Here is a 21,628-nt window from a genome sequence, read left to right as displayed (position 1 = left end):
ATTAATTAATTAATTAATTAATTTAAAAAATCATTAAAAAGAGAAACACTAGAAAATAGCCAGAAGTGGGAGATCAGCACCCAGAAGCACAGGCCTTTATAATCTAAGCACTGGGGAGGCATAGCCAGGCGGATCTCTGTGAGTTCGAGCCCAGCCTGGTCTATAGAGAGAGATCCAGGACAGGCACCAAAACTATACGGAGAAACCCTGTCTGGAAAAACCAAAAAAAAAAAAAAAAAACCAAAAAAAAAAAAAAAAACCCAAAAATACAGAAAAATAAATTCACACATGAAGGTGGAATTATATTTACCATTTTACTCTGAAAGATTTTCCCACTTCTTGTTTTGCTTTCAGACACATCAAGTTCAGATGTTTTACTGACTAACTGTTCAACCTAGAAAAGATATTTCACAAAATGATATAGCATACCATAATAAGTGGGATCCAAAATATTAATCATATAAAGTTTAGTATCTTGTGCTGGATAGTGGCTCACACTTCTTTTTTTTTTCAGGTCAGGGTGTCTCTGTGTATCCCTGTCTGTCCTGGAACTCACTCTGTAGACCAGGCTGGCCTCAAACTCACAGAGACCTGCCTGCCTCTGCCTCCCGAGTGCTGGGATTAAAGGTGTGTGCCACCACTGACTTGCGTGGCCCACCCTTCTAGTCACAACACTCAAGAGGCAGAAGGAAGATTGCCATAAATTTGATGCCAGCTTAGTCTAGTGAGTTCCAGGCTAGCTAAGGTTACATACTAGGACCATCTCTCAATCCCTCAAACAAACCAACAAACAATGTGTAAAATTTTATCTAGCTCTGAAATTCTTAGAATCTATGAACATTAATTTTATTTTACATTTATTTATTGGGGAAAGAAGCATGTACACCATAGTACACATGTTAGAGATCAGAAGACATCTTGAAGGAACTGGCTTTTTTCCTTCCATCACGTGGGTTCTGGGAATCAGAGGTCATCAGTTTTGGTAGCAATTCCTTTTATCTTCTGAGCCATCTCACCAGCCCTCTACAAACTTCTTAAGGTTTATTATTAAATAAATTCACAATGATATACTAAAAAACCTTCTTAATAATTTTATATAGTAATTTATCTAAATACCTACTTTTATTCTATAACACAAAAGATAAGAAAACCTGAGCAATAATGAAATAAGCATATAAGCAATCATCTTTTAAAAAAAATTAAAACAGGCTGGATGGCTCAATAGCAAAGAACACTGGCTGCTCTTACAGAAGACAAGGGATCCTAGCACCTCCATGGTGGTTCACAACTGGCTGTAACTCTAGTCCCAAGGGATCTGATGTCCTCATCTACCCTCCATGGGCACCAGACATTGATGTACAATATATATATATGCAAAATATTCATGCACATAAAATAATTTAAGGCCAGATGTGATAGTTTACATTTATAATCCCAGCACTCAAGAAGCAGAGGTAGGAACATGGTTGCAGGTTTGGGGCCAGTGTGTCCTACATAGTGAGTTCTAGGCTAACTAGAGCTACATTGTAAGATCTATCTCTTTCTCTTTCTCCCCCTCCCCCCTCTTTTGAAAACAGGGTTTTTCTGTGTAACAGTCTTGGCTGTCCTGGAATTCCCTCTGTAGACCAGGCTGACCTTGAATTCAGAGAGCTCCAGAAAGGCATGTGTGCCACCAGCACCAAGAATCTGTCTCAAACAAACAGGTAAAGTAAAACAAGACAAAATAAAAATTGAAAGGCAGATGGAACTACCAAATTTATACCTGACAATGAGAAATTGAAGGACTTGTGGTTTTTTGGAACTGCATAATTTCTTCTTCCTTATAATCTAAATTTGGTTCTGTTAAGAAAAAATAAAGTTAAAATGGTATAAAATTGAATTGGCAGTTAATAAACATTTTTGTTTAGATTCTTACCTTTAATTTCAGAAGCTTCCAAGTTTTCTTTCTGTTCATCCATTTTAGTTTTAATGTCAAAATTATTCTATATAAATATGAAGAAAAATTGAATACATTTTAAGGATAAATGAAAACATTAGGTATGAATATTAATGAACACATTTGCTTTATGTAAAGGTTAACTACAAGTATCTTAAGTTTGTTAGAAATACAAATGATGCTAGAATTACTACCACAAGGCAACTTTGTTTTTTATTAAATTAAATTAATTTATTTATTTTTGAAGCAGAATTCACCTGTGTAAAAGTCTTGGCTGTCCTGGAACTTGCTTTGTAGACCGGCCTGGCCTCGAACTCACAGAGATCTGTATATGTCTGTCTCCTGAGTGCTGGGATTTAAAGGTGTGCACTACCATGCTAACCTAATTTACGTGTTTTGAGACAGTCTATCACTAACTGAACCTGGAGCTGAGTGTTTTGGACAGCAAACTCCTAGAATCCTGCTTCTAGTCCCTACCCTCCCCAGTGCAAGAGTTACAGATTTGCACAGTGATTTGCAGCTTTTCCATGGGTTCTAGGAAACTGATCATACACATCTTTATGCTTGTGCAGCAAGAACTTTATCTCTCATCCTGAGACTCAAATATTTTAAAGAATGCTACAAAATTCCTAGCTGGCATGGCGGTTCACATCTGCAATCTCAACATTTAGGAGGTGGAGGCAGGAGGATTAGAAGTTCAAGGATAGCCTCAGCTACACAGCAAGTTAGCAGCTAGCCTGAACACTGTCTTTTAAAGAGAAAAGTCTGTGAGATAGTGCAGCAGACAAAGGGCTCAAGGAGCAGGCCTAGCAGTCAGAATCTGATCTCCTGTGTAACCAGCCATCTGATCCTGTCTCAGAATGAAGTTCTTCTACAGAATGAAGATTTTACTGCAGTATTTATAGAAACAGTAAGATCTATCAAAGTCCTCAAAGTTAACGTTTGCTGCTATTGCACTTTATAATTAACTATGTTCCACTTACATGATTGTCATCTTCTACATCATCTTTGTCCATTATGAATTTTCGAAATGGTATTTTTGATTGTTTTGGTGTTAATATGGTTGAATCAATATTTTCCATTCGTTCTTTCTCAGTTGTCACTTTTAATCTGAAGGTGTGAAAAGGTGTCGGGACTTCTCCCACATTTAAGTATGTAGGGTCCCCATCAAATATTACTCCTTCACAATCACCATCCTTAAAACCTGGAGGTTGGTAATCTGGGGGTGTAACTACAAAAAAGGAAGTATAAACTGTACCATTTATAAAACTGAAGAAGCTGAAATAGTCATATAGAAACACAACAAGATTAAATTCAGACAGAAAAACCTAAGCTAAAAATGTAGAGATCCACCTCCTATATATAAGTCCTCATTCTTTAAGGGTAACATTCGTTTTCTTGACTGGCTGCATGGCTGTGAGCAAATTATTTATCATTCTTGGTTTATTTTCTTTGTCAAATGGAGAAAATAACAATACCTACCCATAAGAGGTCGCTGTGGATATAAAATAGTAAAGTGTAAAATGTTCAGAACTGAACAGGCACACAACAAGTAATTGTTAAAAGGTGTTATTGTTGTTGCCTTATGTTCTAAAAAATATCATGCATATAATAAAAAGAATGCTTTATGTTTACATAGAAAATATTATACATGTAACAGTAATATTTCATGTTTGCATACTTTCTATGAACTATATATCCTTAAACATCATTTAAAAATTCAGGGAGGCTGGGCGGTGGTGGAGCAAGCCTTTGATCCCAGCACTCAGGAGGCAAAGCCAGGTGGATCTCTGTGAGTTCAAGGCCAGCCTGGGCAACCAAGTGAGTCACAGGAAAGGTGCAAAGCTACACAGAGAAATCCTGTCTCTAGAAACAACAACAAAAAAACAAAAAACAACAACAAAAAAATTCAGGAGGATCATGCCTCGCTCTTCTTTTTTCAGTACTCTGCAAGTGCGAGGGGCTGGTCGGTAAAAAGAGCACTGCTGCAGCCCTCTGTGATTTTAACATTCATAAACTTTTTTTTTTTTTCTGGAGCTGAGGACCAAACCCAGGGCCTTGTGCTTGGTAGGCAAGCGCTCTACCACTGAGCTAAATCCCCAACCCTAATATATATTTTTTTATATAGATGCAACATAACTTACTTACTCCAGTCTCCAAGGAAGATACTCTATTTGTTTACACTTCATTCCTATTTTAACCACTGTTATAATGAAAATTCTTATAAATACATAATCTTGAATATTTGTGCAAGCTAGTCTCAAAATATTTTTCTAGGTATATCACTTGTAAGTTAAAATATTATATTTTGGAGCGAGAGATATGGCTTCATGGTAGAATGCTTGCCTAGTATGCATAAGACCTTAAGTTCAAGCCCCAGTACCATAAAACCAAAACCTTTTTTCCCCAGTTATGAAGTGTTTATTCATTATGTATACCTGAAAGAAATACTGCATACTTATTTTTCTGTTATCTAGAAAAATATGAAAATATGATATAAAATAATTTTAAAATTAAAACACAACCAGATTAGAAATGAAACACAGACAACTAAACCTTTACAAAGCTGTCTGTAAGAACATAGGTGGTGCTGGGCATGGTGGTGGTGCATGCTTTTAATTTCTGCACTTAGGAGGATCCCTGTGAGTTTGAGGCCAGTCTGGTCTATATAGAGAGTTTGAGTACTGCTTGAACTACATAAAGGGATCCTGTCTCAAACTTGGCAGTTTAAGCCCATGGTAAACATTTGGGGATGTTTGTAAGATAGGGCCACAGAGGAAGTGTCAGCAAACATGAGAAAGCAAATCTGCCTATAACTTTATAGACAGGCCATTCAAACTGTTCAGCCACCTATCCACAGATAAACCCAACTACTTCAGAAAAAAAGAATAATTCCCTGAAACATCTGGCTTCTACATCATGGTAATCCACTGTGTGGTTAACAAGCTCAGGTGTTCCTGCATGACTAATGGAGAGGAGAACAAAACAAGGGTGGCTGGTACTTAGTACTTTAGAATGTGGCAGCTCAATGTCACACTGAATGTAGCCTGGCTGACTTGCCCAGCTCTTTAGTGCAATGTTGAAAACCAACATTTAAAAAAAATTTATTTAACTTTATGTGCATTGGTGTTTTGCCATGGGTGTTGGATCCCCTGGAACTAGAGTTATAGACAGTTGTGAGCTGCCATGTGGGTGCTGGGAATTGAATCGGGGTCCTCTAGAAGAGCAAGTGGTGCTCTTAGCTACTGAGCCATCTCTCCAGCACCCCCCAAAAAGCCAACATTTTTAAAAACACTGACAAAGTGTCTTCTGAAAATTTTGCTCCTGTATGCATTCACTCAAGAACGTTTAAGAGCACATATTTTCTCAATTACGGGTTCACAAGTTTTATCAATCTGGTAAATAAAAAGTAACATTTTACTATTCTATTTCTTTAATTGTGAGTAAGTTGCATTTCCTATAGATGTTTCTAATTCTAGAGAAATGCATTTTTAAAAAAAGGTTTATCTTATGTATATGAGTGCTCTACTGACTTTAAGCCAGAAGAGGGCATCAGGTCCCACTATAGATGGGTTGTAAGCCATCACATGGTTGCTGTTAACTACTGAACTATCTCTCCAGCCCAAACAAATGCATTTTAAATCCACTTTTGCCAGAGATCCACCTGCCTCTGCCTCCCAAGCGCTGGGATTAAAGATATGTGCTGCCACCACCCAGCAACAATTTTGTTTTTCAATATTTATTTTATTTTTATTCATTTTGTATGTGTGACTGCCTGTCTTTGTCCACAGGTACCTGAGAAGGCCAGAAGAGGGCACTGGATTGCCCTGGACATGGAGTTACAGGCAATTCTGTCCCCTACCACAATTGGTGCTGGGAACCATACCCTAGTCTTCTGTAAGAGCAGCAAGTGCTCTTCACCTCTGAATTGTCTCCCCAGCCTCCAGGGTTTCATTTTCAAATACTCATATTAAATGCAAGCTTTCTAATTTCCAAGACTCTGTAACAATTTAGGTGACAAAACATTATAAGCAGAAACCAATTTTTGAAATATAAAACTAAATCAAGCCATACTGCAAGTAGTAGTACCTTCATCATAGTAAAAAAGTTTCATGGTCAGACAAACATCATTAGGCAAAGGTCCTAGATTTTGCATGAGGACATAAATCTTCCGAATGAGAAGAATACTTGCTTTCTTGGTGTCAGCAGATGTTGTACTAGATGTATTGTTTTGATTTTTGCTAGAAAAGAATCAGAAATAAATTTCTTTCATAAGACTTATGACTTCTAATATTATCTCACACTTTAACAATTTGAGATTATTCTTTTAAAACATTGTTACTAGATTGAAAGTTATCACAAAAATATTTTCATGTCACTATTATAAAAATTTAGTATTATTAACATCATTTTATAAACTAAATACAAATTTTACATAAGTATAACAAATACAGTTTATATATGGTGTGTAAAGGAAATGAACGATGGATTTTAATTATATTTCTAACCACTCAAATCCCTTTTTTGTAATTAAAATAGTACATAACACATAATCTTGTGGCATTCTAACTTTTGTTCCATTTTGAGAACTTGTCTGGGGGTTCTAGCAGAAAAATCACAGCTACTCATAAACCCTGAATGAAGAACAATCCTCCACTATCAGGGAAGGTCGCCCTCTTTGACTGAGTGTGAGGCATTGGGAAGGAATCACCTGACAGGTGATAAAGGAAGGAAGCACCAAGTGAGGCACCCATAACAGTCAAATTAATCCTGGGGATCAACAACAGTTGACAGATGTCACAGCCATATCGACCTCACATCCTACTACTCTATTTTGTAAAGCCAAATTGCTAACTGGGAGTTTGAGAAGTTTCAGAAATAACCTTGGAGTCTAGCTAAATAGCAATAAAAATGATAAATGATAATGCAAAAATAAAACTATAAAACAATACCTTATAAAGTCCATGACTGGTCCATTTTTGGTGTACTTGAACTTAAACTGGTAACATTCTGAGATTGTCTTAAATAGAAAACATTGCAGTTATGTAAGTGATGCATAGTTCTGACTGCCATGGTTTTCATATGACTTCAAACATTCAGTCAGTAGTTTTCTCTAATGTGTTAACCCCTATTGGTCCACTGGAGTTTTCAATTCTCATAGTTAATGTTGATGGAATGGGATTTGGTACTTCAGTTTTGGAGAGAGAGAGAGGGAGGGAGGCTGTCTCTGACTCACTACTATGTCTGTTATAGATACTAAATGGTAGGAATGCTTCAGCAGGCAAGTTGCAAAGGAACCACACCTCAGCAGAGTTGGTAAGGGCTGTGGTGTGAACTGCCTGCAAAGTTTATGTATTGGGAATACATGGGGTTGGGGATTTAGCTCAGTGGTAGAGTGCTTGCCTAGCAAGCGCAAGGCCCTGGGTTCGATCCTCAGCTCCAAAAAAAAAAGTGGAAATACATGACCCCAGTGCAATAATTTGAGGAACGGGATTTTTTTTTTTTTTCTGGAAGCAAAAAAATGTTGACTGTTTTAATTGAAGTCAAGATGCTTGACACCGATTTTGCACAGTATCTAGGATGCTGCTTCTATCAGAAAAAGCAGTTGAAGCCAGTTTGATCAACTAGTGCTAAACAAAAGCAAAAAGACTGCACTGGGTAGACACCCATCAAATCGATAGCATTTTTGTTATTAGCCTAAATGAACCCACTATACAGGGCAATCAAATAGAAAAGTTGCTGCTTTGAGTTGACACAGTTAGATTATAATTGACTATCCAGGGGAAAGGAACATGATCTTAAAGAAATAATTAGGTTAAGGCAGTGGTTCTCAACCTTCTCAGTACAGTTCTTCATGTTGTGGTGATCCCCTAACCATAAAATCATTTTCATTGCTACTTCATAACTATAAATTTTCTACTATTATGAATCATAATATAAATATCTGTGTTTTCCAATGGTCTTAGGCAACCCCTATGAAAAGTCATTTGATTCCAAAGGGGTCTTGACCCACAGGTTGAGAACCACTGGGTTAAAATGATCCTGTCCTCATGAGTTAATTAAATAATTTGGTTATCACAGAAGTGGGTCAAATGTTGTGCAAGTGTGTTCCTTATAAAAAGATGTTTTTCTCTTCCGTGTGTGTGTGTGTGTGTGTGTGTGTGTGTGTGTGTGTGAGAGAGAGAGAGAGAGAGAGAGAGACAGAGACAGAGAGAGGCAGAGACAGAGAAAGAGACAGAGACAGACAGAGACAGAGAAAGAAGGTCATTACTAAATTTTGTTTGGACTATATTTTGTTCCCAGACTCTACAACTAAGAAATAAATTCTAAACCTTAGATCCCAGCCTCCAGAATCATAAATGGAATAAACTTTTATTCTTTATAAATTACTAAATCTCTATAAAAGGAACTAAGACAGATACTAAGCATAGGATTTATTTCGTTGTTGTTGTTGTTATTATTATTATTATTATTTTGGTTTTTCAAGACAGGGTTTCTCTGTGTAAGAGGCCTGCCTGTCCTAGAACTCACTCTGTAGACCAGGCTGGCCTTGAACTCACACAGATCAGTCTGCCTCTGCTTCCCTAGTGCTGGTATTAAAGGCGTGAGACACCAGCACCCTGCTTATTATAATTTACATTATTATTTTTTGTCATGAATCCGGGTTTGCCTTGAACTATGTAACCAAGGATTGACCTTCAACTCTCTTGGCTCTACCTCCTAAATACTATGATGACAGCCATGCACCACCACAACCAGTAAAAACAGATTTAAAAAAAACTTTTTAAAAGATAGGTTCTCACTATATAGCCCTGACTGGCCTGGCAGTGGTTGTGTAGACCAGGCTAGCTTTGAACTCACAGAGATCTGCCTGCCTCTGCCTCCTGAGTGTGGGGATCAAAGATATGAGGCCTGTGCCACCACACCCAGTTTTGTTTTTTTTTTTTAAAAAAACTCTGGCTATACTATAACCACATGCAAACCATTTAAGCTTTCTATTTCCCTACCTAAGAAAGGAGTCTTATTAATAATTCCATGTTATTATCAAACAGCTATTTTATAGAGCCCTTAACAAAGTTGATAGCACACAATAACTAATAAGTACCACTCAGGTGCACAGTAAGGCAGTTTACTTGCTAATGGAAAAATGCATAACCATAAAAATATGGTAATAAAGCTGGGCATGGTGGCACATGCCTTTAATCTCAGCACTTGGAAGACAGAGGAAGGCAGATCTCTGTGGGTTTGAGGCCAGCCTAGTCTACATTGTGAGTTCTAAGATAGCCAGGGCTATATAGAAAGACCCACTCTGAAGAAAAAAACCAAATAAACCCAGTATAATTGTGTAACTCTGTAATCCCTGCACCTGAGTGGATCAAAAGTTCATTCTCAGCTACATATCAGTCTGGGGCCAGCCTGGAATACATAAGACTATCAAAAAAAAAAAAAAAGTGGGAAAAGTAAAGGGAAAAAAGAGAAGGCACCTATGGTGGTGTCTGCCTTGAACCCCAGTACTCAAGAGGTAGAGGTGGATCTCTGTGAGTTCCAGTACACCCACAGCTACACAGAGAGCCCTTGTCCCAAAAAGAAGAAAAAAAGAAAAAAGAAGACATGATAGTATCAATTCTCTTAGTATATTAAATGCTGCTGTTTTAAGTCTTTTTCTTTCCTTCTTTCTCTCTTTCTTTTCTTTCTTTTTTTTTTTTCAAAACAGAGTTTTTCTGTGTAGCTTTGCACCTTTCCTGGAGCTCACTTTGTAGACCAGGCTGGCCTTGAACTCACAGAGATCCGCCTGCCTCTGCCTCCCAAGTGGCTGGGATCAAAGGCCTGTGTGTGTGTGTGTGTGTGTGTGTGTGTGTGTGTGTGTGTGTGTGTGCGCGCGCGCGCACGCGCGCGTGTGTGCGCGCGCACGCCACCGCTGCCTGGCCAAACTTTGATTTTGTTTTCTCTGCCACACAAACTTAGGTAAGAAACCTTGAATCCAGAGAAATGGCTCAGCTTATAAAAGAACTTGGTATACAAGTATGAGCAACAGATTCCTAATTCCCAGAACCCATGTAAAAACTGCTGAGTGTGGTTGCATGAACTAGCAATCCTAACACTGTGAGGAAGCAGGACAGGAGGTTTACTGGGACTTGCTGGCCAACAGCCTAGCTCTTGGTTCAGAGAAAGAACTTATCTCAAACGAATAAGGAGACTGATAAAGCAGAACACCCAACATGTACATACAACCTTTGTGTATATGCACCACAGATATACAAAACACACATTCCTAATCTGTAAAGTGGTGATGATAATTCTAATTAGGTTATGGTGAATAATTGAGGGATAATGCCCATAAAGACCCAAAGTAAGCCTATTATAGAATAAGCACACAAGATCTTCTGAAGGCTAGGGGCGTGGTTTGTGGTAGAGAGCTTGCCTACCACGTTCTAGGCCCTAGGTTCAACCCAAATAAAACAATTAAAAAAATGAATACAAACAAACCTCCCCAAACTGTGTGTGGTCACCTATGCCTGCAACCCAAGGAGGTGGAGGCACTAGTATCACTGGGAGTTCATGGGCAGTGTGGGCTTCATACTGGGTTTCAGGCAAGCCTATGCTAAGGAAGAGGTCTCTGTCTTAATAAAGATGAGGAAGGTACTGAAGTTATAGTTCATTGGTAGAGGGCTTGCCTACCATACAGGAAACCTGGCTTGGTAGCACAAGTCTCTAAATCCCAGAACTCAGGAGGTATGAGGATCAGAAGTTCAAGATAACCTCAGCTATTCAGCAAGTTTGAGGCCTTCTTAGGTTACATAGGGAGACCTTGTCTCAACCACAAAAAAATACTGTATGGAGTCAGAAATCAAGTAACATAGGCTATTTCAAATAGTTTATTAGATTCATGGGCTAAACTCAGTTACAAAATCTCTTGTAATGAGTATATTAATCTCTTAAAATATAACAATACAAACCATGCCTTACCGCAGAAGTTTTACAAGGTTTAAACATGAAAAAAATATAGAAGTATATTGATTAAAATATGAAAGCATGCCAGGCAGTTGTGGTACACACCTTAAAGTCCAGCACTTGGGAGGCAAAGGCAGGTGGATCTCTGTGAATTTGAGGTCAGCCTGGTATACAGAGTGAGTTCCAGGACTGCCAGAGCTACACAAAGAAACTCTGTCTCAAAAAACAAAGAAAAACAAACAAACAAAAACCCAAGAAGCATTAACTATTAAAAGAATTTGTGTTTAGATATCAGAAGCATTACATTTCTAACACTTCTAACTCAAGCACACTTACCCGAGGATCTTCTGGATTGGTGTATACCTATGGAAAAATGCATTACAATTAAGTAAAGTGAAACTAAGTATTCAGAAAGAATAAAATTGGACATTATAGTATTGAGTTGTTCAATGAAACAAAACAAAAAACAAAATGACCCTCCCAATAAGAAGTTTACTTCCTTTTCTCTAGGGCTGAAAAGATGGCTCAGTGGTTAGGAGTGCTGGCTGTTCTAGAGTTCTCAGGTTCAGTTCCCAGCACCCACTTGACAGCTCACAACTGTCTCTAACTCCACTTCCAGGGGATCTGGCACCCTCACATAGACATAGATACAGACAAAACATCAATGCACATAAAATAAATCTTTAAAAAGTTAACTTATTTTTCCCCATTGGATACATCAGCAGATTGAATAAAGTGACACAAATCATCTGACAATTTCAGTGTCACTTAATAAAGGGAAAAATTTGACAGTGTTAAAAGATACAATTTAAAAGTACTTACAGCTAGAATGATCATCCTTAGCTGAAATACAAGAGAACAAATCTTAATTGTATTCTGTAAAATGCGTTTTTATGATGGATCATAAAAATTCTTTGCACTCATTCAGGGGTTTGGGGCATAGGTTAGCAGTAGAGCAACCATTTTGCACATGACTGTGAGTTTACTCTTTAGTGCTTCACCATCCCCAAGGAAGAATTTTTGTTCTATCTCAACATTTCTTTCATGTGTGTGTGGTGGAGGAGGGGGTTTGGGTGTGTGTGTGGCACTTTTTGATGGCTGTCCTGAAACATGCTATATAGACCAGGCTAGCCTTGAACTTAAGAGATCCACCTGCTTCTGCCCCTTGAGTGCTGGAAATAAAAAAGGTCAGTACCAGCACACCCAGAATTCAACATGTATTTCTAAAAGCAAGTAACCATTGTAGAAGATATCATGTCTATTCTCCCAAATTATTTCTTTTCACTTGGCTTTCTAATGGCTAAAATTCATGTCAGCATTTTATTTCACTGACTTAATAAAATAGAATTAGTTACAAGGTATGGTAGCACACACTTTAATCCCAGCACTCAAGAGGCAGAGGAAGGCAGAACACTGTGAGTTTGAGGCCAGCCTGGTCTATATAGTTAGTTCCAGGCTGTCGGAGCTACAGAGTGGGACCCTGACTCAAAAAAGAAATAATTAAAGTTATTCCAATTCCCTATAGCTTTCCTAAAAATTATAATGGCATTTAACACTATTGGAAAGAATTTGCTTCTTTTTGTTGTTTTTCAAGGCAGGGTCTCTATGTGTAGCCTTAGCTGTCCTGGAACTTACTCTGTAGACCAAACTGGTCTTAAACTTACAGAGATCTGCATGCCCCTGCCTCCCGAATGCTGGGATTAAAAGCCTGTGCCACCACTACCCAGTAATATTTCTTAATTAGAATCTTAAAATAAGTTTCCTTGTGCTGAGGCTGTAGATCAGTGGCAGAGTACTTATCTAACATGTACAAGGCCCTGAATTCAGTTCTAAGCACATCAAAAATAAATGTTCCCATGCAGTTCAAGTTAAGTTGGCACAAATTCTGAAATGGTTAAATTTATATTTGTTTCAGGTTTTGCTCTGTAGACCAGGCTGGCCTTGAACTCACAGAGATCTGCCTGCCTCTGCCTCCTGAGTGCTGGGATTAATAATGTGTGCCACCGCCTCCCTTGTTTCAAGTTTTGAGTCAGGGTCTCACTCTGTGCCAGAGCTAGCCTGAACTCATTACATAGCCTAGGCTGGATTTGAACTCATTGTGTATGTGAAAATAGTGAAATTTATGGGACTTTTTTCAAGACAGGATTTCTCTGTGTAGCCCTGGCTGTTTTGGAAATCACTGTCTACATCAAGCTGGCCTCAAACAGTGATTTGCCTGTCTCTGCCTCCCTGGTGCTGGGATTAAAGGTATACACCACCATGACCCCGAAATAGTGAAATTTTAATTAAGATTTTACAATAGACTACAAGCCTTTTACATAGTATCATTTTAAGCAATATATATATATATATATATATATATAGAGAGAGAGAGAGAGAGAGAGAGAAGTCCAGTTCTAGCAGAATTCTGAAGGTGAATTTTTATCCCTAGTCCTTAACTTTTCCATTAAGACAGTAAATATGGAACACCATATACATTCTGGCACATAGGAGCACTGGTAAGTGAGCAATGGTTAACAGTCAGTAAAAGAAGTAAATATTGCTATGTTAACTACATGGTAGAAAACAGCCTTGAACTACTGATCCTCTCATCTCTGTCCCTCAAGTTCTAGGTCTGTAGGCATGTGCCATCATGGCTAGCAGTAAGTAACAATACTTATTATTAATAAGTGAGAGAGGGTCTCACAGTGTATCCCTGACAGGCCTTGAACTCAGACATCTGTCTACTTCTGCCTCCAGAGTGCTAGAAGTAAGAGTGTGCATGTACATTTTTTTTCTTTTTGTTTTCTTCTGTCTCAAAAAAACAAAAAACAAAAACAAAAACAAAAACAAAACCCAGGCCCTGGGTTCGATTCTCAGCTCTGGCAAAAAACAAACAAACAAACAAACAAACAAACAAAAAACCAGAACAAATTATTAAAATACTAGTATAAGCATGGTTGCAGAATACATGTAAAACTAATACAATATTTTAAAACATTTAAATTCATTTTTGTAAGTTAATATGTGCTATTAATGCTAATAAGTGAGTGCTAATTTGTTAAACCCAGCTTGGCAAAATTTATTTAGTATTAACTGCATTAGTTTAAATGAATTGAAGACTGGATTTTAAAATATTCAAATGCAGCCAGGCATGGTGACCTATGTCTTTAATACTAGCAGTGGGAAGGCAAAGGTAGGTTGATCTCTTGTGAGTTCAAGGCCAGTCTGATCTACATAGCAAATTCAAGGCCAACCAGAACTATATAGTGAGATATTGTTGCAAAAATAAAAAAAAATTCAAATGTGGGACTGGAAAGATGGTTCAGTAGTCAAGAGCAGTTAAGAGTGCTTGTTGGCGGGGCACAATAGCACACACCTGTAGTCCCAGCTACTCAGGAGGCTGAGACAGGAGGATCACTTGAGTCCAGGAGTTCTGGGCTGTTGTGAGCTATGCACCAAGTTTGGCATCAACAGGGCAACCTCCTGGGAGCGGTGTGGGGGACGAAGGGACCACCAGGTTGCCTAAGGAGGGGTGAACTGGCCCAGGTTGGAAACAGAGCTGGTCAAAACTCCCATGCTGATCAGTAGTGGGATCGCGCCTGTGAATAGCCACTGCACTCCAGCCTGGGCAACATAGCAAGACCCCAACAACAACAACAAAAAAAACCCCAAAACAGTATTTGCTGTTCTCGAGACCAGAGTTTGGTTCCCAGCAGCCATAATGGGTGGCTCACAGCCACCTGTATCTCCATGAGATCTAACACCCTTTTCTGACCTTCATGGGAACAATCAGACAGGAACACACACATACAAATGCATATAAATAAATAAAATTTTTTTTCTTTGGTTTTTCGAGATAGGGTTTCTCTGTGTAGTTTTGGCGCCTTTCCTGGAACTCACTTGGTAGCCCAGGATGGCCTCAAACTCACAGAGATCCACCTGCCTTTGCCTCCCAAGTGCTGGGATCAAAGTTGTGCGCCACCACCGCCTGGCTAAAAGTAATTCTTTAAATTATTCCAATGCTCAGTTTTTTTCAGTAATTGAGACTGATCTATATCAAGATAGTTTAAATTACTCTTACAACATGATAACTCCTGTTGTAGCTATAGGGAAGGGAAGAAGAGATGGCAAAAACTTACGTATTTCTTCTGTAAAGCATCGTAGCATCCTAGCATCCTAAAAAAAGTCAAAGGTTCACTTTTATATTTAATGCATATTCAGAAAATAGTTTTCATAAATCTCTGTATTTATCCTTACAAAATAAAGCTAATGATTAAATTAAAGCATTTTTTCTTATATTTTTGGTTGTGAGCCTAGCCTTTAATGGCTGAGCCATCTCTCCAGCCCGCATTTTTTTCTTATTAACTAGATTAAAACCCAACAAAATAAAACATAATGAAACAGGGGCTGGAGAGATGACCCAGTGGTTAACAGTGCTTACTGCTCTTGTAGAAGACCTGGGTTTTGATCCCAGCACCTACAAGGCAGTTAACAACTGCCTGTAACTACAGTTGCAAGGTCTTATATATATATTCTCTTTTGCTGTTCTTGGGCTTCTGAACTCACATGGTGCACATACATATGTTCAGGCACATACACTTTTTTTTTTTTAATCTTCAAAAAAGAAAAACCAGCCGGGTGGTGGTGCATGCCTTTAATCCCAGCACTTGGGAGGCAGAGCCAGGTGGATTTCTGTGAGTTCAAGCCCAGCCTGGGATACAGGATGAGTCCCAGGACAGCCAGGACTACACAGAGAAACTCTTTCTCGAAAAACAAAACAAAACAAAAAGCAAAAAGAAAGAAAGACAGACCATAAATATGAAGATGGGAGGACAGAAGGAAAAGTATAAAATATCAAATAGCTATTTGTAGAGTTATAATAGTAAAATGAATCCTATTTACATGGAACATGAAATAAAAAAATTAATATAAATCCAAAGACCTAAAAGCATGGTACCCAGGGCTAAAGGGGTTAGTCACTAAAATCTGGTTATACATTGAAAGGTACAAAAAGTATGATTAAAAGAGTAATACTGCCGGGCAGTGGTTCCACGCGCCTTTGATCCCAGCACTCAGGAGGCAGAGCCAGGTGGATCTCTGTGAGTTTGAGGCCAGCCTGGGCTACAGAGTGAGTTCCAGGAAAGGCTCAAAGCTACACAGAGAAACCCAGTCTGGAAAAACAAAAACAAAAAACAAAAAGTAAAATGGGGGGGGCAGAGGGGGCTGGGGATGGTGGGGAGGCCAAGTTTAATGGCACATGCCTTTAATCCCAGCACTTGGGAGGCAGAGGCAGGCGGATCTCTATGACTTGGAGGCCAGCCTGGTCTACAGAACTAGTTCCAGGACAGACAGGGTAACACAGAGAAACCCTGTCTCAAAAAACAAAACAAGGGTTGGGGATTTAGCTCAGTGGTAGAGCGCTTGCCTAGCAAGCATAAGGACTTGGGTTCAATCCTCAGATCAAAAAACAAAACAAAAAAAAAACCCAAACAAACAAACAAAACAAAACAAAACGACAAAAAAGGATAAGTAATAATTTTCTGCCTTTAGGCATTCTTTTACTTACCACTTCACTAACTGTGAAGAACCTGGACAATTTTTATCTTCTTTCAAAATTTTGACACAAAGATCTAAATGAAAAATGAAATAAATATAGAAGTACTTATAAACAGTTGGTTTAATGAATTACTTGTATTTATTTGTGTTACATGCAAATGTGTATGAGTACACATGTGTCAAAACACATATGTGTGGCAGTCAGAGACTTTGGGGAGCTGGTTCTCTCCTTCTACCATGTGGGTTATGGGGATCCAAATCAGATCATCAGGTTAGGTGGCAAGTGTCTTTAACAGCTAAGCCATTTTGTCAGCCTCAACAGTAAATTTTAAATTATATTTACTTTCTTTAGCTATAAATGATAGGTATATTATTTTTTGAGACAGGGTCTCACTATGTATAACCCAGGCTGGTCTTGAAGTCAACAGTTCCCCTGCTTTAGCCTGTCCAATATTGGGATTACCCAAGTGTTTGCCACCCACCTGGCTCATTTATGCATATTATTAGTGGCAGCTTTGAAATAATTGGTACTCATTATAAAATTCTATCATTATGATTAAGAATTTAAGTTAATGGATAAAACTTCTCCTATTTCTGTGATTTAGTTGGTAAGTAGTTTGTAAGTGCTTGCCTCACATTAGCAAATTCTAGGTTGAATCCCAAGCACCACATAAACTGGGTGTAGTGGTGCATGCCTACAATCCCAGCACTCAGAAGAAGGTAGAGGAAGTAGGAACCTAGAGTTTGAGGCCAGTCTCAGCTATATAACCAGTGCAAGGCCAGCTGGACTACCTAAATAAGACTGTCTGAAAAAAAAGGGGGTGGGGAGTGGCAGAATAAATAGCTCAGTACTAAGAGCACTGTCTGCCGTTTCAGAGGACCCAACCTAGGTTAGATTCCTAGCACCGAAGTGGCAGTTCATGGTAACTCTAGTTTCAGGGGATCTGATGACCTTTCTGGTCTCCAAGAGCACCAGGTACACACATGGTACATATACATACATACAGGCAAAACAACCACATAAAATAAATAAAAATCACTCTAAGTAAAAAACAAAGAGAATCTTAAATATTATAAATTACCATCCAGATATCTTGTCCCATAAGCACGTTCTGGAAATATTCCTCTCAAATAGGTGATGCAGGATACTGAAACTGCTAGGAGCCTCTTTACAAACATCAAAGACTGATGCTCAGTAGAGATCTTATTGGGAAATACCAATGCACTCTGAAATTCAAGGGAAATTAAAGCATCTTAATCGACATTTGTTGAAAACAAAGCTCCCCTAAGGTTAAAAGCAGCTCTAACAAAGCATGGTCACTATAGCTTATGTAATTCCAGGTGTATCTATTTTACATCCAGAGGTATAACAGTGCTGGCCCACAGCTAGAGTACTCAGGATACAAGTGAAGAGGCATTATTTGAGACTTGATTCAACTTTTCAAGCCAAGGATCCAAAGGATGGTATGATAGACTATGTAAAGAAATGCACTTTCGGGGCTGGAGAGATGGCTCAGCAGTCAAGAGCATTGGTTTGATTCCCTGCATCCACATGGTGGCTAAAAACTGTCTAACATTAGCTCCAGGGGATCTGCTAGCACTGTACCAACATAGTGCACAGACATATATTAAGACAAACCACTGTACATTATAAATAAGTAGAAAAGAAATACATTTGAGCCAGATGTGGTATCATATCCATTTTCAATCCCAGTTAAGAGGCAGAGACAGGTGGATCTCTGTGAGCAGAGCCTGGGTCTACATAGAGAGTTCCAGGACGGCCAGGGCTACATAGTGAGATATTGTCGAAAATGATAATAGCAGAGCTGGAGAGATGACTCAGAGGTTAATAAGAGCACTAGCTAGCTGCTCCTCCAAAGGTCCTGAGTTCAATTCCCAGCAACCACATGGCTCACAACCATATGTAATGAGATCTGGTGCCCTCTTCTGGCACACAGGCATACATGCAGGCAGAATACTGTATACATAATAAATCTTTAAATATAATAATAATAATAATAATAATAATATCAACAAAAATAGCCGGGCGGTGGTGGCGCATGCCTTTAATCCCAGCACTCAGGAGGCAGAGTCAGGGGAATCTCTGTGAGTTCAAGGCCAGCCTGGGCTATCAAGTGAGTTCCAGGAAAGGAGCAAAGCTACACAGAGAAACCCTGTCTTGAAAAACAAAAACAAAAACAAAAAAATAGTAATAACAGAGAAATGCACTTTCTTAGATAGGATTTCCTCTAATTATTGGCACAGTTCTAAGTATTTACTCTTTTCATGAACAGTGACTAAACTCATTAAGAAAAAAAATCCCCTAAAACAAAACACCAGCACTGGGTTCATACACAGATGGTAGAGCGGAAGCAAACAGGACTCAACCTTACTTGTACTTTACAAATGTCACATTCAGCTGGTGAGAGCTCCAAGGAAAAAGGAGATGCCACTGAACGAACAGTTTATGGTAACATACCAAATGTCCAAAAGAATTCTACATTCCTTTTTCCCTTAAAGTACAAGGTGTCCTGATATCATTAAAGCTGCAAATATTTGATTCTTTTAAACAGTAAAATATTTATGGCTTCAAGAAACAAGAAACTCAGTTAAGGTGGGCCCTGGAGGCACATGCCTTTAATCCCAGCACTCAGGAGGCAGAAGCAGGTAGATCTCTGTGAATTCGAGGCCAGCCTGGGCTACAGAGCGAGTCCTAGGATAGCCAGGGCTACTCAAGGAAACCCAGTCTCAAAAAGCCAAAAAAAAAAGAAAGAAAAGAAAAAGAAGAAACCCAGCTAAATTAATACATACTAAGTCATAAGAAATCATACCATGGAAGCTGTCCTCCGCAACTGCATAGTAGCCATCTTCCAATAAAATGTTTTCTTCAACCATGTAACACAACACAAATACAAATTTTAATTTCAGATTTAATTTTTTATCTCTAAAACTCTATTACATGAGGTTTTCATCTTAATAAATTTCAGAATTTTACTTAAAATAGAACCTTTAAAAATGACGAGGCTCATGCCTTTAATCCCAGCACTTGGGAGGCAGAGCCAGGTGGATCTCTGTGAGTTCGAGGCCAGCCTGGTCTACAGAGCAAGATCCAGGAAAGGTGCAAAGCTACACAGAGAAACCCTGTCTCGAAACCCGCCCCCCCCCCCTCAACAAAAAGACAATGTATAGCCCCAGTACTATAGTGCATTCCTAGAATAAAACTTGGTAGGCTGGGGGCAAGAAGATCAGGAGTTCAAGTTTAGCCTTGGCTAGTTAGAGAGTTGCAGACCAGACGAGGCTACCTGAGACCCTGTGGTTTTTTGTTTGTTTGTTTTGTTTAGGGGGGCAGATTCTGCCTGATAATTTAAAATATACTTATATAAAAAAATTCAAATCAGGTGACTCCTTCATCAGGGCTCAGTATATATTGTCTACTTTGGAACTATAAAACGGCAAAGCAGGGAGGCCACAAGAAGGCTTAGCTGGTAAAGGAACTTGCCACTGTCCCGATGCTCTGAGTTGGTAGGACCAACATGGTGGAAGGAGAAGACAGATTCCCACAAGTCCTCGGACGTCCACACTTGTCAGAGCAGATGTGTATGCTACCACCTCCCATAAAACGTGACTTAGACGTTTTTAAGGTAACAGAAATAAACAGAATTTTTTTTTTTTTTTTTTTTTTTTCAGAAACAGGTTTTGAAAAATTCTTGAGATGGCCGGGCGGGGGTGGCGCACACACCTTCAACCCCGCACTCGGGAGGCAGAGGCAGGCGGATCTCTGTGAGTTCGAGGCCAGCCTGGGCTACAGAGCGAGTCCCAGGACGGACACCCAAGCTACACAGAGAAACCCTGTCTCAAAACAAACAAACAAAATAGACCTTCATGTTGCCCAGGCTGACTCCAACTCTAGGCAGCCAAGAATGAAACAGAGGCTGCCTATGTAGCCCAGGCTGGCCTCGAACTCACAGAGATGCCGCTCCCGCCCCACCCCCAGGCCCCGCGTCCTCTGGACTCCCAGGCGCGGTCTCCGTGCGGCTCTGGCCAGCCTGGGCCTGTCGGTCGACCCCGAACCCCACTACGCCGGGCGGCCCATTTCCGTGTGGCCCCCGTCCTTCCGGCCGCCCGAGCCAGCCTTCTGGGGGAGGGCGAGGGCCCCGCGGCGGGGACGGCGGCCCACACGTTCCCCAGACCCCACCCCAAAGCAAACAGGTATTACGCGACGCCTCAGAGACGCAGGCGGCAGCCACAGGGAAGAAGCGGCGCGGCGGGCGGCCCTCGCGGCAGCACAGGCGCAGCGCGCACGCGCGCCAACCGTCGCCGGCACGTGCAGCGCCCCTTGACTTCCGGCGGGATCGCCGTTCCCGCCTAAAGCCGCGCAAGGCCTGCCGGGAGCCCTGCGTGCCGCGCGGCGAGCAGGGCTCACGTCAAAGGTCGTGAACCGGAAGCCTTGCCGGCGCCCCGCCCCCAGGCGCGCTTGCTCCCCGTGTGCGTGGTTTTCTGGCTTCGGGTCTTTGTTGGCGGACCTTCCGTCTGCTGCACACTCCCGCCGGACAGACCGCGGTGTCTTCGAGGAAGTCCGTTGCGCTACCAGGCTGATGACTTTGATTTCTGCTGATAAGTTTTTTTTTTCTTTTCTTTTCTTTTTTTAAATGTTGGGTTTGTTTTCTGTTGGTTATTACTATTATTTTTTTTTTTTAGATTTATTTATTATGTACACAGAAGAGGGCGCCAGATCTCATTACAGATGGCTGTGAGCCACCATGTGGTTGCTGGGAATTGAACTCAGGACCTCTGGAAGAGCAGTCGGTGCTCTTAACCGCTGAGCCATCTCTCCAGCCCCTCGGGGTTTTTGTTTGTTTGTTTTTGGTTTTTGGTTTTGTTTTTTTTTGAACTGAGGATCGAACCCAGGGCCTTGCGCTTGCTAGGCATGCGCTCTACCACTGAGCGACATCCCCAACCCTAATAAGTTGTTGTTGTTTTTGTTTGTTTTGGTTTTTCGAGACAGGGTTTCTCTGTGTAGCTTTAATTTTTAGTGTTATTCGCGTGTGTGCGCCCTGTGGCGTTCCTTCAGAGGACAATGTGTGGGCATGCTCACACCGCAGCAGGTGGGGTAATCAGGCTAACTTGAAGTCAGCCCCCACTTCCAGCATGTGGGTCCCAGGCATCTAACTCCGCTGTCAGGCTTGGCAGCAGGCGCTTAGA

The 21,628-nt window shown here is 40.1% G+C and overlaps 1 protein-coding gene across 1 annotated transcript in view; it reads right to left on the bottom strand.

Annotated features, from left to right (window-relative positions):
* The window catches only part of Hormad1 (HORMA domain containing 1), a 28,418-nt gene extending 7,650 nt beyond the window's left edge, over positions 1-20,768 (bottom strand). The window contains exons 1-13 of the mRNA XM_036190909.1: positions 20,643-20,768; positions 19,258-19,311; positions 17,509-17,653; positions 16,437-16,500; positions 15,010-15,046; positions 11,711-11,731; positions 11,225-11,251; positions 6,889-6,956; positions 6,026-6,177; positions 2,920-3,167; positions 1,916-1,982; positions 1,763-1,839; positions 311-394 (exon numbers count right to left, since the gene is read on the bottom strand). Of these exons, the coding sequence (XP_036046802.1) occupies positions 311-394; positions 1,763-1,839; positions 1,916-1,982; positions 2,920-3,167; positions 6,026-6,177; positions 6,889-6,956; positions 11,225-11,251; positions 11,711-11,731; positions 15,010-15,046; positions 16,437-16,500; positions 17,509-17,653; positions 19,258-19,293 (1,026 nt within the window). The 5' untranslated portion in view covers positions 19,294-19,311; positions 20,643-20,768. The remainder of the gene's footprint in view (positions 1-310; positions 395-1,762; positions 1,840-1,915; positions 1,983-2,919; positions 3,168-6,025; positions 6,178-6,888; positions 6,957-11,224; positions 11,252-11,710; positions 11,732-15,009; positions 15,047-16,436; positions 16,501-17,508; positions 17,654-19,257; positions 19,312-20,642) is intronic.
* Positions 20,769-21,628: the final 860 nt, after the last annotated feature.

Source organism: Onychomys torridus, chromosome 6 (assembly GCF_903995425.1).
Source record: "Onychomys torridus chromosome 6, mOncTor1.1, whole genome shotgun sequence".
Lineage (NCBI taxonomy): Eukaryota > Metazoa > Chordata > Mammalia > Rodentia > Cricetidae > Onychomys > Onychomys torridus.
The sequence above is the reverse complement of the archived record's forward strand: the minus strand, read 5'-3'. Positions and strand labels throughout refer to the sequence as shown.